This window comes from Filicampus tigris, chromosome 3 (assembly GCF_054856515.1).
Source record: "Filicampus tigris isolate MCC_2025a chromosome 3, RoL_Ftig_1.0, whole genome shotgun sequence".
NCBI classification, from domain to species: Eukaryota; Metazoa; Chordata; class Actinopteri; order Syngnathiformes; family Syngnathidae; genus Filicampus; species Filicampus tigris.
The window spans coordinates 5484182-5500889 of NC_141219.1; the positions used below are offsets into that span (position 1 = coordinate 5484182).

The window sequence follows — 16708 nt, forward strand, 5'->3', positions numbered from 1 at the left end:
AGGAATTTATTTGTATTTTTTTTTCTTTTTTTTCCAAACATTAGGGGAAAAGAGGGTCTGAAAATGTATGGCAGTGAATGAGTTAAGAATGCTAAAATGTGTATTTTTTCACTCTTACACATTTTTACACGTTTAAGAATGTAAAACGGGAACTGTGTGAAGAGACTTTCATCAAAAGTGGTAAACATATTTTTACACTTGAATGACTTGAAAATGGCCTTATACATCTTACTATAGGTTTTATGACTAGGTGAAATACTTACAACAAATAAATTATGCTGGATTTCTATCTTTAGTTTGACCTCAACAGTTAAATAGTGGAACTTCTTCTCCATAATGTAAACTAGCAGCTAAATCTAATCAAGAAACTCTTAACAGTTCAGGAAGACATCCTCCTCTTGTTTCTCCTTGAGTTCACAAGAGTCTCGCTGTCCCAAGGCTCCACATTGCAGTCATTCTTGTATGTCTGGGTGGTACCCAGCGTATCATAAAAAGCCACATCGCCACCTCCCGCCCCCTGCCCTTCTCTCCGGATCTTATTTTCCCTTCGGCTGGCCATGATTAATGGTGACAAAACCGATCGGAATGTGTCTGGTAATGAGCAAGAACGCTGTAAAGTTGCCACATGACTTTAGTTGATTGCAGCAAAAAAACACATCCTCAGAAGGTGTTGTGGTTCTCAAAGTATGGAAAGCGTCTCTGCAGCACGAGCGCAAGACTTCCCTCGGGCACAGGCGAATATCCACATTACATCCATGTGCATTCGGTCGATTTACTTCCCCTTACTGATAAAAAAGCAGAATTAAAGGATTGCGGGATCTGATGTGTCCTAGCATGTGTCGCTCATTACTTATGCTCAGTTACTCAATCCTGTGGGACTGGAAGCAGCAATGGGGAAAAAAAATAGTCCAAATCGTTTTGAGCACCTGAAAATTCAGGTGCCCTGCCATAAAATTCTGTACAAATTCTTTTAGCGTGTGAAAGTGGACGCACTCATAAAGGTTTCCACGTCAAATTAAAAGATTACATGTTTTACATGCTGTACATATTGATTGGAATATAGTTTATCAATATTTTCCGATATATCACTCTCATTAAATTTATACTTTCCACTTTGCTCTAATTGTACAAATAATACAGTACAGTACTCACCTGTTTTCTGAAGGTGAGCCATGATTAGTCGTTATCTGAGCCCTGAGAAACTGTGATGTCATTTTTAGTCGGCAGAAGTGACAAAATGGCCGCTCATCTTAAAAAAACCACAAAAAAAAACAGGTAGGCCGTGGCAAAATGGCCGCCCCTTGAGATGGATGAAAACAGGTGGATGTTGCTACTTAATTCGTGTTCCACAAACACAATATCAATCAGAATATCAAGTTTAGACTAGTGGGGCTGCATAGAACATATTATTGTAAAGATTTTTGGTGGTTTGACTTCCTTGTTAAAAATTGAAGATGGAGGTTAAATGAGACTGAATGATGATACACCTTCCTCATTTGCCCCGGTAGCATGTACGCCTTCTCGGCATTCGACAACCAGCAGCTGCAGTACCTGTGGGATTGGAAGCAGCACAACCTTACCATCAGGAACGGGAAGCTCTTCTTCCGAGCCAATCCCAAGCTCTGCATGTCGGAGATCCAGAAGATGTGGGAGCAGACGGGCGTTCCAGGGCGCTTCGACGAAAGTGACTTCCGAAACAACGGCGAGCGAGCCAGCTGTAAGCTCCAAAGCAGTCCAAATGTTTCCTGTTTTCATTGGGGTTGCTCTAGCTTAGTTTGGCACTTTCCACCGCACGATGCTCAGTTGAATTTGTTTTCCGTTGTTATGAGCAGGTATCTCTAGTCCCTGCTCAGTTAAGGATGAAACTGCTTATCCATAAACCTTGATAGAATTCTGACAGTTTTACCATTTCAAATTTTAAGTTTCATAACTTCGTGTTTATGAGAGTAGTAGAAGACATGAGACGTTTTCCAATGCAATGAAACATGGTGGAAGGTAGCCTATATTTGTTAATTTTTTTCTAATATTTGCTTTTTTAGGCAAATGTTTTTATATTTTTCCTTATATTTGTTATTTTTATGTATTTGATACCTTTCACGAAATGCTTTTTTTTTTCGTTTTGTGTTTTTTTGGTAAACTTTTTGAAATGTCTAATTTTGTCTTTTTTGCCAATATTTTGGTATTTTCGTCTAACATTTTACATGTATTTTATTGTAACATTTTGTATTTTTCAGCTTTTTTAAATTTAGTATTTTTCTGATACGTTTCTATTGCCTAATATTTTTTATATGCTTATGCAACTTTTTTGTATTTTTCATTTCCTTTTTTCCCCCCCAGTTTCTTCATATTTCTTTGTATTTTATTTGGGGATTTCTTTTGTCAAACAAGTACGTTTTCAGCAATTTTTATTGTTGGTATAATATATATATATATATATATTTTTTTTTTCAATTATGTTTTTAAAATATTTATAGTTCTCTGCTAATATTTTTGTATTTTCTTCAAATTTTTTCTAACTCTCAGCTGATATTTAATTTAATTAATTTCTTTGCACATCGGTATAACTCTCTGTGAGGGTCGTTTCGACAGATGCATTCAATGATGGTGTGTTTAATGCAGTTTCCTCTTGTACTCTTTTGAAATGGAAGCTGACTACAGCTGAAGTGAGCTGCAGACGGCACTGTGCAGTGGAAAAAAAACCCCACATCATCAAGAGCCCCTGACAACCTCTTGACTTTTAAGGTCAAGGCAAGAACTTTTTTTTGATGCAAGAACTGTCTTTTACTCCCTCAGGCGAAAGCACCATCTTGAAATTCAAATCCAATACCACCAGCAGCACCAGGATCAAGCTGACCTGGCAGCGCTACCGCCCCCGAGACTACAGAGACCTCATCAGCTTTATCGTCTACTACAAAGAAGCGTACGTTTCTATTTGCCGTCTCCTCCCTTCATCTCAGCTGTGATTTGTCCTGCATATTCCTCAGTGCATCGCATTTATTATTGACGACCGCCCCCCCCCCCCCCTCAACCGTCTCCCTTCCTGTAGGCCGTACCAGAACATCACCGAGTTCGAGGGGCAGGACGGCTGCGGCTCCAACAGCTGGAACATGGTGGATGTTGAGCTGCACCAGGACAAAGACACCGACCCTGGCGTGCTGCTGTCCAGCCTGAAGCCTTGGACGCAGTACGCCGTCTTCGTCAAGGCCATCACGCTCATGGTGGATGACAAGCAGGTGCCCAGTGCCAAGAGCAAGGTGGTGTACATCCGCACCAGCCCCTCAGGTAAACCCACTCGAAGGAGTAGTGGCAAGCAGCTTATGATTAATGGCCTTGTAATTGACTTTCAAGGTACCAAAGATATTTTTATAATTTTTTTCGAAATAATACAACATAACATACTGTAACCTAAATGATATTGTATTTAGGTTGCCTGCTAATATACAGTATTTAAGATCCAACAGGTGTCTGTATTGAGCAACTCAATGACAACAGCATCAATATAGTTGGGCCACTGTCGCAATGCTTCACAAGGCCTCATTAAGACACTTTACTGACTATGTATACATGCAGTCAATATTCGGGTTAAGGTCAAAATTCCGATTTCTGCGCCATTCGAAATGACCCGTTTACATGACTTGAGCGGAGAGATTGACGCCCCGTATTTAAATAACCCGATTGAAACGGCGATGCCCGGACGGCATGACGCAATTTACGTCATCTCCACTTGTTACTTGCTCCTGTCAATAAAACTATTTTTTATATTACATATTTGTATTATATTCATGTCGCTCACGGCACGAATGAAGCAGACGGTTTCCTCGCTTTAAAAGTGTAGTGTCGTAGTTACTCTAGCTTTCGCCATGTTTTGTTTCTCACTAAACGTGTATTTCTGATGGGTTGCGCGCCAAACAGCGCACATACAAGAACTTCCTGTACTATAAAGACCAAGATTTCTTCTGGTTGAGCATGCGTAGAGTGTCCCGTGAATTCAGAATATTCCGACTGCCGTATACATGCGTGTGCATTCGGGTTGGAAAGGGAGTAACACACGCATGATATTCTGAATTTTAAAAACCTGAATAATGGCATATTCAGGCTATTGCGCGCGTTTACATGGGTTTTAAAAACCCCAATACTGCCAATATTCGGGTTTTAAAAGGGTTATTGGCTGCATGTAAACGTAGCCAATGACGTAAAACTTATACGGCATCCGACTGGCCTCGTTGAAGCGTAGCTAATGCTGAGTGATATTTGTAATCATTTGTTTTAATTTTTTTCTATGCCGGTCCTTCAAAGTAGGTCTTCACATGAAAATAGTCAGTGGCCCCAAATGGTTTGGGGACCGCTGCCTTTCCAGAAATAAAATAAATTAAATACTGGTATGCTGTGCATTGTTGGAATCTCACTGCTAAGTAAATATTTTAATAATTTTTTAATTGATGTATTCTTTGCAGCATTAATATTAATCTATGCTTTTGCAAAGCCTTGATATTGGTGAAATTAGTACACAATCATATCCACAAATGCATTTGTGCGGTAAAAAGATGCTAAATATGAAATAATCACTAAAACTTAATATGAACTGACTGTCTAAATACATTTGAGCACCAGAAAGAACCAACACCGCCTGTTTTGTCTCCGCAGCGCCCTCCATGCCTCAGGACGTGCGTGCCTACTCCAACTCCTCCACCCAGCTGGTGGTGCGCTGGCTGCCCCCAGTCTCCCCCAACGGCAATCAGACCTACTACCTGGTGCGCTGGCAGCAGCAGGCCGAAGATCGAGAACTGTACCAGCACAACTACTGCTCCAAAGGTAAACACACATGCTCATACACTACTTGTTTAATTTATTAAACATGATAAAAAGCGGTCCAGCTAGAAACTTACTGTGTATTAATTTCTAACGTTTGTTGGCAAAATGCAGCCATGCCCCCTGGGTAATCTGTTTAGATGACGTAACATTGTTGGAAGTTGAATGGCAACACAGACGCAGGTGTAATGGCTTCCCGTATCCCGTGTCCTCATTCTTTATGATACGCACAACCAAAGTTATAACACTTGATGACTACAACCTTCCTCTACAGAGTTGAAAATCCCTGTAAGGATGGCAGCAATCGGGGTGGGGGACCAGGAGGACGACACCAAGCCCACAAAGTCGGACCCCGATGGCCCCGACAAGGGCCCCTGTTGCCCTTGCCCCAAATCGGTGGAGGACCTGGAGGCAGAGGCCGCAGACGCCTCCTACCGGAAAGTCTTTGAGAACTTCCTGCACAACTCCATTTTTACACCCAGGTGAGTTTTTTTTTTTCTTCTTCTTCCTTTTACATGCCTTATTTCAACAATTTAGAGTACCTTGAAAAACTATTTTTATCACTTGAACTCTTACATTTGGGCCTTCCGATCACAAACGTGAAGGTATTTTGTTGAGATTTTATAAAATTATATTGTATTGTATTGTATTCGCAGCAGGTCTGGTTCTCTATTTACCACGAATAGCTGGGGTTGGATCATGTTGCTTTTGATTTTGCAGGCGGATGTACTTAAAGTTTCTTGGTCAAAGTTGACTTGCCACAAAAACGACTGGTGCTGTTTTGGTGAATCTATTTACAAAAATGCTCACTAGTTGTCCTCATCGCCCCGCGGCTACAAAGCATTGAAAACAACTCGGATGACTCACTGGAACACACGCACTCGCGCACACACTCACACACTGAAAGACTTTTGTGAGATCAACATAGATCCAAAGCGGGTAACAAACCTCACTGCATCTGACATTGCTCACAAATAACCAATAACAGACGCGTGACGCTTTTATTAAAAACAACCAACTTCCTTTTCCCACTCTAAATCAGTCTTCCCGAAAGGTTTTAACCCACTCACCCCACTTTGATAGACCAACAGAGTTGGCACACCCCCTCTCCCTGACACACACTAAAAAAAAAAAAAAAACATACAAAAAGCACGTTAAATCATGCAAACGCGATCCAAGTGTCAGAAAATTAAATAAAGCTGGGAGCAGGAATGAACTGTCACCCCCTAGTGAGAAATTTGAGTGGTGCGAAATTTGAGCATGTTTGGGTTGATTTCCCCCTTTTCCCCTTTAAGAGTGGATTTGTCCTTATAATAGGGTCCAAAACGAGTTGGGCCGACAATCTTAAATATTAAACGTGTTCAGTATTTACAACCGAAAATCTCCGTGCGTGGGGAAAGCCGACTACTCTCGAGTTGTTTGGCTCTGCGGACTGTGATGTAAACGGAATGTAGCCAATCAACGACGCACCGTGACTGACCAATGAGAAGGCAGCGGTAAATAAAACAAACTATGTCCTACCCGATGTCGTTGTACGTATAAAAGTGGGCTTCCCGCATGGAAGGAAATATTTTCCAAAGCAAGTCTTTTCTTGCCGGGAACGCCATCTTGCAACGCTCCCGCCGCCGGTCCTCTTCGGAAACACTCCGCAACCATCGGCGCATAGCCAGAAGTGCCTGCTAGTCTTCGTACTTATGAGATTACACGTGGTCATGCGGGAGCCGGTTTTGGAGCAGAATCTTTGTGTGTGTGGTGCTCTATACTGAGGTAATCGTAGCACACCACTCACAAAACGACTAAAACTGTTCAATGTGGTTAAATGATTTTTTTTTTAAATCTATATATGGCGTCTGACACAGAAAACGTTTTGGGGGTTGAAAAATCCTTGTGTGTACCAGGCCTTAGTGTGAGAATACGGATATTGTTGCCATTCTAAGAGTCACCAGCAGATTTTATTACAGCTGTACATCTATAACATTAGTTGGTATGCCTGGCTAATGTTTGGTAGCCATTGGACAAAATCCTTGTTTCTTTTATGCATGGGTTCTTGAGACTTTTTTTGTGTGTACTAATGACTTCCTGTTTTTTGAGCATAGGTTCATAAATTCCTTTGTGGGTCTACTCATAGCTTACCAAGTTTCGTGCGGCTAAACGAAAATGGCTTTAAGGGCTGAATCTTAAAACGTGTTGTTGTTTTTTTTTTTAAATGCCCCTTTTCAGGCCACCCGACCGCCGCCGTCGAGATCTATTCAACATCGCCAACGCCACCCACTCTCGACGCCAGCACCGGCCTCACTCCAACACCAGCACCGTCCCCCCCCTGCAGGCTGCTGCCAACAGTAGCGGGGTTGACCCGGAGCTGGCGGAGCGAGAGTTTGATTTTGTGGAACAAGCAGTGACGGAGCGCGAGCTGCAGATTTTCGGTTTACAGCCGTTTACTGTATACCGCATCGACGTTCACGCCTGCAATCGACAGGTGCAGCGTTGCAGCGCCGCCGAGTTTGTTTTCTCCAGAACCAAACCGGCAGGTTAGTGGAACACGAGACGTCGTTTGTCCAACCCGGTGGTCAAATTTATGCTGCTCAAGAAGCCACATTCAATTTTTAAAACGTTAGAGGGGCCAGGTGTGTCGTAGATGAGGTCAAATAAACCTTTAAAAAAAAAAGAAATTTAGTGTGAAAAAAATTTAAAGACAACTTTTCATTCTCATTTTAGATTTTATTTCTAATTAACTAACCAATTCTAAAATGCACATGCTGTATTTTTTGGACTATAAGTCACACCGGAGTATAAGTCATACCCGTCAAAAAACATGTTATGAAGAAGAAATAAACATGTCAGTCCGTAGTATAGGTCACATATTTGATGGAAATTTATTTCACAAAAACCGACACCAAAAACAGTAGAGCTCAGACTGGCACCCAAAATCCCCGTTCCCTAATCATGTTGACGGCACCGAACGGGTTCCGGTTGGATTTGAAAGTTCCACTTCTAACTATAGAAAAGTTTTTCTTTTTTAGTTTAAATTGGCGTACCTTAACTAGAATCCTGCGTCACATTGTGGCCAAAGGTAGAATCCCGGGCAGTTATTCCATCTTTTAGTGCTATAAATAGTAAATATTTAGATATAAAATGTTATACGTGACTCTTGATATCTTAAATGCTTGATGGGCCAAATTTAATTATGGCATGAGTCTTATGTTGCTCCCGTGCAAAACTTGGCCCACCCCTGGTCTAAGCTAACGAAACCGCCGTGGTCCTGACCGTCCGCTCTCTTTTCCCTTCTAGAAAAGGCGGATGACATTCCTGGCGTGGTGTCCTGGGAGGGCCACGAGGACTCAGTATTCCTGCGCTGGCCGGAGCCGTCTCACGCCAACGGCCTCATTCTCATGTACGAGATCAAGTTCAAATTGGGCACAGAGGTACGGAAAAAAATATATATCGTACTCCCACTTTGCTGCAGCATCCGGTTTCCTTGCTCCGTCCCAAATCACGTCCCGAATACAATTAGAAGTAAACAATGTGGAAAAAATATTCTTGCATCCAAGAACAGGTTGTGTTCAACCTTGGAAAACATGTCCACACCTGTCCATGTACCTGATGGTCTGATGGTTGCGCGCCTGTGTGTGTGTGTGTGTGTGTGTGTGTGTGTTTTCTTTGTTTGTGTGTGTCAGACTGAGAAGCACGAGTGCGTGTCGGGTCAGCTGTATCGGACACAGCGCGGCGTCCGTCTGTCCAATCTGAGTCCGGGCAACTACTCGTTGAGGGTCCGAGCGACGTCGTTGGCTGGGAACGGATCTTGGACGCGACCGGTAGATCTCTATGTGGCTGAACGTAAGACACACACATCACCACACTCTTAATAATCAATACACTGTGTATAAGCTAACTTATTGACTCTGCTTGACCCATCAGGATATGAAAGCTTCCTCTACGCCATCATATTCGCCCCCATTTTAATCATCTTGTTCATCTGCCTCCTGGCCTGCTCGCTCTTCGCACTGAACAGGAAAAGGTGCGTTGCCGTGACGACGGTGCCAATCCCAACATGGCTTTCTTTTACTGATTGCATGAAGTGGAACCTAATATTTGAGTCTATAACGCAACTATCTCAAGCTTCAGCGTTTATGATCACTGTCAACAAAAAGCAAGTATCTGGCACATTTTGTCCTGCGGCGCCCATGTTGCGCGTGTAGCGGACACATCGGCAGAAACAAATAGTGTTGCGAAAAATTGTGCTTGCTTGCAGCCATATAAAGAAACAGGCTGAAGAGATGCACAATTTCTGGTGTGCACTGTAAATGCGGTTCAATGTCTTTTCTTGCCTTCCTCTTCCTCATAAGCACTATTCATGTATTTGACAACATTTTATTCAACTATTGATTTGGGATTCTATTTGATTGACACTTGTTTCTTTGCTGCTAGGAACAGCGATCGGCTTGGAAATGGAGTCCTGTACGCGTCGGTCAACCCGGAATACTTCAGTGCGGCTGAAAGTGAGTACAGTAGACGCAGTTGGTCAAACCTCAAGGAATAGCCCGTCCTGCTGGTTACTGCCAAAATTGTTAAGGATGGCTTCTTAAGGAGTTGAGTTCACAGTTGGAGAAGCATGGCGAATGTACACATAAACGTCTGTTCGGTTTCCCTGCAATTTACGTTGTTGTGTCGATGTAAATAACTGTCTCGTTCATGTAGCCTTCAAGGGGCATGGGTACTGCCAGCGTAAATATGCCATGTGGAAGAAAATCCACGTGACTTAAGCAAGCAAAAATAGACATGAACTTGTTTTTTTTTAAACTTTTTTTTTTTTTTTTAATTTAAGTTACAACATCGGGACTTTTTTTTTTTTTTTTTTTTTTTTTTTAAATTTTGGCTAGCTTGATTAGATTCATACCAGCAGCAGCAGAACCACGGAATGGAAATGAATGAAAACTTCATTCAACTTCAATAATGCACGGACAACAACTATGTGCTAACGAGAACGTTATTCATCCGAAATCAAGCGTGTAGCTAATGATGAGTGATCTTTTTGGGGAATTTTTATTTCATTTTTTTTTTTATTCTTCGTGTTTAGTTTTGTTTTTTTTAATTCAGTTTTAATTCGTTTTCAGAGCGAGCTTATTTTTATTAGTTTTAGTTGGTTTTTTTGTGTGTATTTCTTGTGTGCAAGATTTGAAAAAAAAAAAGAAACATTGCGGTAATTTCTTTGTAGTAAAAACTCAACACTAATATTTAAAAAAAAACAATCATGTAAATGATCTATCACTTGTATAGTGCTTTTCTACCTACAGTATAAGGTACTCAAAGTGCTTCAACGCGGTCTTCTCATTCACTACCCACATATCAAATACAGATCCACAGACTTTGAAGTACAATACGTGTCGTGCATAATACTGCCTCTAAAGTTTGAAGCAAAACAACCCTAAAGTCTTCAAGCTCGGATGGTCTCGCTTTCCATCCCTTGTTTGCCAATTTGCTAACTTCTAAAGTGGTTTGTGGCTTGAATTCCTATTGAGAAGTATTCAACTCGGTTGTACTGTGTTATATATTTAAAAAAAAAAAAGGTAATATATTTTTTTCATATATATATATATATATATATGTATATATGTATATGTATAGATATATATATATATGTATGTATGTATATATATATATATATATATATATGTATATATATATATATATATGTATATATATATATATATATATATGTATATATGTATATATATATATATGTATATATGTATATATATATATATATATATATATATATGTATATATATATATATATATATATATATATATATATATATATGTATATATATATATATGTTTTCTGAAGATGAGCTATGATTGGTCATTATCCAAGCCCTCAGGGTGCGTGATGTCATTTTCAGTCGACAGAAGTGACAAAATGGCCGCCCCCGGAAATGGCTAACAACGGGTGGATTTTGTTGCTTTACTCAGATTCCACAAACACAATATTAATCAGAATGCTGCGTTTCAACTAGTGGGCCGGAATAAAACATATTCTTGGAAATAATTTCTTTGTGTTGATTTCCGCTTTAAGGAGTTGCGTTTAACAGTCGAAGACCCGTGGTGAACGTTTTGTTCTAAGGCTGGCTACGCGCTCTTGTCCCTCGCACAGTGTACGTGCCGGATGAGTGGGAGGTGGCGCGCGAGAAGATCTCCCTGAGCCGCGAGCTGGGCCAGGGCTCGTTCGGCATGGTGTACGAGGGCATCGCAAAGGGCGTGGTGAAAGACGAACCGGAGACGCGAGTGGCCATCAAGACGGTGAACGAGTCGGCCAGCATGAGGGAGCGAATCGAGTTTCTGAACGAGGCTTCCGTCATGAAGGAGTTCAACTGTCACCATGTGGTACGTACGCACGCACGCGCGCGCACACTTTACATGCCGTGCATAGACTTTTTCCTCACGCTCCATTTTGTGATAGGTGCGTCTCCTGGGGGTGGTCTCTCAGGGCCAGCCCACCCTGGTCATCATGGAGCTGATGACACGAGGAGACCTCAAGAGCTACTTGCGCTCCCTCCGACCCAAAGAGGTAATGCGAACCAAAATGATACAAAAGTTTGGCATGGGAATTGAAAACCGGCTCTTTTTGAGGACCAGATGCCAGTACAGCGGGCCAGCCTGCGAATATTATTTGTATTTTTTTTTTTTTTTTAATGCAAAAAAGATCATTGGATAAGCCAGGGATGTAAAAATAAAAATGATTTATGAAATCGAAAAAACCCAAAAAGTTTGTGAATAGTGTCGTCTTTACATTGATGCCCCCGCCTCTGTATTTCCCACAGCAGCAGTGGTCCAGTTTGTCCCTGCCGCCCCTGAAGAAAATGCTACAGATGGCCGGCCAGATCGCGGATGGCATGGCGTACCTCAACGCCAGCAAGTTTGTTCACCGAGACCTTGCGGCGCGCAACTGCATGGTGGCCGAGGACTTTGCCGTCAAGATAGGAGGTGATTGCGATGGGGCGCAATTTCTCCCAAGGAATTATCACTCCCGCAGCTCTTTAGCCAGCTAACAGATTCACACCCTTATATTGGATTGACATTTACTCCTGACATTTACTGATGATGAATTAAAATGTTATGTTGATGCCCGTGTGCGTGTGTTTGTGCAGACTTCGGCATGACCCGAGACATCTACGAGACAGACTACTACCGCAAAGGCGGGAAGGGCTTGCTTCCTGTCCGGTGGATGTCACCTGAGTCTCTGAAGGACGGCGTCTTCACCACCAATTCGGACGTCTGGTGAGTGTGCAGGACTTGTTCTTCCATATGCATGCAATTTGATATCGAAGGTGACCATTAGTCATTACAAGTGCTATTTTGGAAGCTTTTGTCGTATTTGTCTGAGTCCAAATGGAACATTTGTAAGTCACTACAGTGGATAACAATGTGCCATCTCATGTAAAATAAGCCCCCCGAACCACGTCTGTCTCCGTTTAGGTCGTTTGGGGTGGTCTTGTGGGAGATTGCCACGCTGGCAGAGCAGCCCTACCAGGGCCTGTCCAACGAGCAGGTGCTGCGCTTCGTCATGGAGGGAGGCCTGTTGGAGAAACCGCACAACTGTCCCGACATGCTGTATGTCCATTCTCTCTATCCGCGCATGCATGAGCCTTGATGTCAAAGTCAAACGGACAGCTATTCCAAAGCTGTTTTCACCTGTAGACGTTACAGCGCAGTAGACAAGACCGCTTTTCAGAAGCTTTCGCGTAAAAACCATGTCAAGCGTGACGCTAAAGTATATCGTTCTCTACAGTGGACAACTCGTCCTAAAAAGCTGCTTTTTTTTTCTCGTCGACAGGATGCGCGCGGGTCTTGTTGTAAAAGTTGTGCCTCAGTCATTGCAGTGGACACAAGGTGTCATAGTTGTCACTTTCAGAGACAGTCTTGGTGTCCGAGTTTGCACCTCAAATCCCAACAGTGGATGCTAGAGCTCAAACGTGTGCATCAGACACTACACTGCACAATGGAGATGTAAAATTTGCCACCAGTCAATACAGTAGAAAGCAATTCAAAAGCTGTTTGTTGTATATTGTCGCTGTCCTCTGAAAAACACGTATGTCCAATTTTTGAAATGTTGAAATAAAATTTCACATTAATGCGATGTCTGTAACGTGGAAACACCATTCATGTAAAAATAAGAAAAATGAAAAAAAAAAATGGAGATACGCGTTTTTCACAGGATAGCGACGATATGCGTCACTGAAGCAGACATTATGTCAATTTCGCAATGTATGAAGAAACGGAAGCTTTAATGTTAAAACGTTTGATCCGGATGAGATCCAGATTATGCATTCAGACAAACTAAGTTCCATTGAATGTGTTTGCATGCTTTACATGCCAAATCTAATTGGATCTGAATGTATTTGTATGTGTAGGTTTGAGCTGATGCGCATGTGCTGGCAGTACAACCCCAAGATGCGTCCGTCTTTCGTGGAAATCATCGGCAGCGTGAAGGACGAGCTGGAGCCGTCCTTCCGTGAGGTTAGTTTCTTCTACAGCGCCGACAACAAGCCGCCCGATGCTCAGGGCCCGCCCCCGCCCCAACAACACCCGGTTAACATGGACGACGTCCCTTTGGACACGCCGCTACAGACGCCGCCCTCGCCCGGTTCCCACCCTCCTCCGGGGCCCTCGCTAGCCCCCAGCTCGCCCACCCGGCCCTGCACGGACAAGGAGCCCGTCGGGCACCAAGCGGCTAACGGGTTGGCGTCCTCAACATCGTCGTCGTCGGTGGGGGCGGCGACAGGAGTGGGGGCGCCGCCCAACGGGACCGGTTCGGTGGCCGCCATGCAGGCAACCCTGGACGAGCTGCCGCCCTACGCCCACATGAATGGGGGACGCAAAAACCTGCGTGCCATGCCCCTCCCTCAGTCGTCTGCCTGCTGATTGGACGGAGCAAAGACTCATTGGAAGTCTAACCTATTCTGCTGTAATGCCACCCTTTTTTTGTTGTTCAACCAGATGCAACACTGCCCCCTTGCTGCCGAAAAAACACCATCGAGGGAGTTGCTTGTTTTATAAACGCTTTCTTACTTTTGTTTTTTGTTTTTTTTATAGTAAAACAAGAGAGTCCTTTCAAAGAGGATTTCGATCCATTTTTGGGCAGGCATTATGGATTCATACCTAATGGGAGAAGAAGCACTTATAGAGGGAGGTCCTCCATTGTGCCGCCTCTCTTGCTGGTTGGTATGGTAACGACTTAAAAAGGCATGAAAAATGAGATGAAAAAAATACATTTTGATATTCCGGTTTTCATTTTGATGATTCATTTTGTACTGACATCAAAATCTGAGCCACACACCGTTGCCGAGTGCTGCGAATCAAGGTCGGAAAAAAAAACTTAATAACACAACCATGACTTCTTTTAAGTCGTTTGTGAAGAGCATTTGCGATAACGACAAAAAAAAAGTCCGGAAAAATGAGGAAAAACGACATGAACATGACGCAAAACATTGCAAATACTTGTACGTACGGAAAACGTGAAAAATAACCTTTTGATACTCAACATTATGCTCAAATGTGAAACATTTTGCATTCAAACAACATATGACGCTTAACCAAATGTTTATACTCAGCTTAGTGATGGCGTGCATTTTGCTGCCGTTGTGCTCAACGAAACAAAAAAAAAAAAGCCCAAAAAATACATTTTGACATTCTGGTTTTCATTTTAATTTTCCATTTTGTCTACGCATCGAAAGCTGAACCTCAAATCGTTGCTGCAAAGAGCTGGAAATCTATATCAAAATACACAAAAAACTTAAAACACAGCCATAATTTTTCTTGTCCGATGGTTGATTGCAGAGGGAGGTCCTCCGCGTCGGAATTGCAAGTGGGAGGTCCTCCACGTCAGAATTGTGCTGCTTAGTACAATTACGGTGCGCAAAATGTTATTATACTCCATTTCATTTCGATATCGAAATCTTACAAATTTTCACACAAAGACTCACTCTGCCAATAACACGAATATGACTTCAGTTGTTTTCAAGAGCATTAAAACCAAGACGGAAGTCAGCCATTGTTCTCATTGGTATGTCAATGATGGAAAATGGCACAAAAAAAATGACAAAAACAGATTTTGAGACTCTGCTGGTGAAGGCCGCCATTGTGGTCGTCGTACGGTTAATGGAAAAAAAACGGTGCAAAAACCTACGGAGCAAAAAACATTTTAGGGAGGTTCTCTGGGTCGACATTATTGTGTTCATTGGTATGGTAATGCAAAGAGAAAAAAAACGCTTCAAGAATCTAAATAAACAACAACTCAAATTTTGTTGATACTCCACCTTTGTTTCTTTACATCAAAATCTGAGCCACAAATTGTTGGAAAGTGATTCGAATCGCTGTAAAAATAAGTCATGGTTGTGTGGCTCAAGTTTTTTGTTATTGGTTTTGTAGGATTAAAAAAAGAAAAACTGAAAAAATATATATAAATTCTGAATGGTTCGAAAACCTACAAAACCAACATTTTGATCCTGCTGCTCCCATTTTGAGAATTCAGTGCAAATCGACGTCAAAACACTAAGTCATGGTGGTGTTATTGAGGGTTTTTTCTCATGGTTTTTCAAAAGCATTTATGCCTTTTTTTTGTTTGAGTGTGACTTTTTCTACCTTTTTATATGGTCCCCATGTTCATCTTGTACAGAGAAAAGTAAAGACAAGCTGCTATTCCTTATTTTCTCTTGTGGTTGTGATATAGAGCTATATAAATATATATAAATTTATGAGTATATAAGAGACCTTCAGGTTGAATTTCCGAGCGTTTTCACTGCAGTTTGCCATGTTTTTTGGTTTATTATTTTTTCTTTAAGTGTAACTGAGCTGGTTTCAAAGAAGTACCCCTGGTATTTTTTTTTTCTTAGGAAAGAGTCCCAAGTAAATCTCAGGTTTGTGCTGCCATTTTAGGCTTTATTATTGTTAGCGGTATTGTTGCTAAAAAATAAATATGATTGAGATCATTATAGTAAAAATCATTATCATTATATATATATATATATATATATATATATATATATATATGTATATATGTATATGTGTATTTGTATATATGTATGTATATATATAAATGTATATATGTATATGTATATATCTATATATATGTATATATGTGTATTTATATATGTATGTATATATATAAATGTATATATATGTGTATATATGTATATGTATATATCTATATATATGTATATATGTGTATTTATATATGTATGTATATATGTGTATATATATATGTATATGTGTACACATATATATGTATATATTACTTTACTGCACTCAATATTCACCACCAAATCAAATTATTAGTACTCTCTCGTTTTTAGCTAGCTGTCGCACAAGCTGCCATCTTTTCCCCTTTTTCAATTCTCATATAGTAAAGTGAAGAGTTTTTTCAACAACCCTCAGTTGAATTCACTAGTTCAGTAGTTTTTTTCCGTGTAACTGTCACTCTAGTTGCTATGATAGCTGCTGCCTCGAGGTACTGACATTTCCAAATGTTAATACTGTAATCTAATGGTTGGATGGAAAAAATGGATATTTATAGTTTGCCACCAATCAGCAGTTGAAATAAGTGTTTTGTTGTCCTATTGTTTTCAAATAGCTGTCGTTGCTAGCCGGTGTTATTGCTCCCATGCTAACAGTGTTTTTGTGAGTCAAGAAAGAAAACACTACATTGTTAACACTCTACATTTTGTCACCAACCATAGAACTTAAACTGTCCTAGTCTCTTGTTTTCAACTAGCAGCTGGGCTTGCTACTGAGCTAGCCGCTAAGCTAGGTATTGTGCATTCTTGACCTATATTTTCATCTAGTCTCTTAATTTTTCTGTCCCCATGCATCAGTTAAAATAACTTGGGTAAAGTATTGTATTCCT

The 16708-nt window shown here is 41.2% G+C and overlaps 1 protein-coding gene across 6 annotated transcripts in view; it reads left to right on the forward strand.

Annotated features, from left to right (window-relative positions):
• The window catches only part of LOC147149658 (insulin-like growth factor 1 receptor), a 47513-nt gene extending 32004 nt beyond the window's left edge, over window positions 1-15509 (forward strand). For 2 of the 6 annotated variants that reach the window (XM_086025072.1, XM_086025074.1), the window contains 16 exons: window positions 1509-1717; window positions 2794-2920; window positions 3047-3282; window positions 4645-4812; window positions 5084-5291; window positions 7030-7337; window positions 8098-8231; window positions 8484-8643; window positions 8725-8824; window positions 9235-9305; window positions 10961-11190; window positions 11267-11374; window positions 11628-11790; window positions 11955-12084; window positions 12283-12417; window positions 13218-15509. In XM_086025072.1, the coding sequence (XP_085881198.1) occupies window positions 1509-1717; window positions 2794-2920; window positions 3047-3282; window positions 4645-4812; window positions 5084-5291; window positions 7030-7337; window positions 8098-8231; window positions 8484-8643; window positions 8725-8824; window positions 9235-9305; window positions 10961-11190; window positions 11267-11374; window positions 11628-11790; window positions 11955-12084; window positions 12283-12417; window positions 13218-13728 (2998 nt within the window). In that variant the 3' untranslated portion in view covers window positions 13729-15509. The remainder of the gene's footprint in view (window positions 1-1508; window positions 1718-2793; window positions 2921-3046; window positions 3283-4644; window positions 4813-5083; window positions 5292-7029; window positions 7338-8097; window positions 8232-8483; window positions 8644-8724; window positions 8825-9234; window positions 9306-10960; window positions 11191-11266; window positions 11375-11627; window positions 11791-11954; window positions 12085-12282; window positions 12418-13217) is intronic. The other 4 variants (XM_086025075.1, XM_086025077.1, XM_086025078.1 and 1 more) reach the window with 4 other exon arrangements.
• Window positions 15510-16708: the final 1199 nt, after the last annotated feature.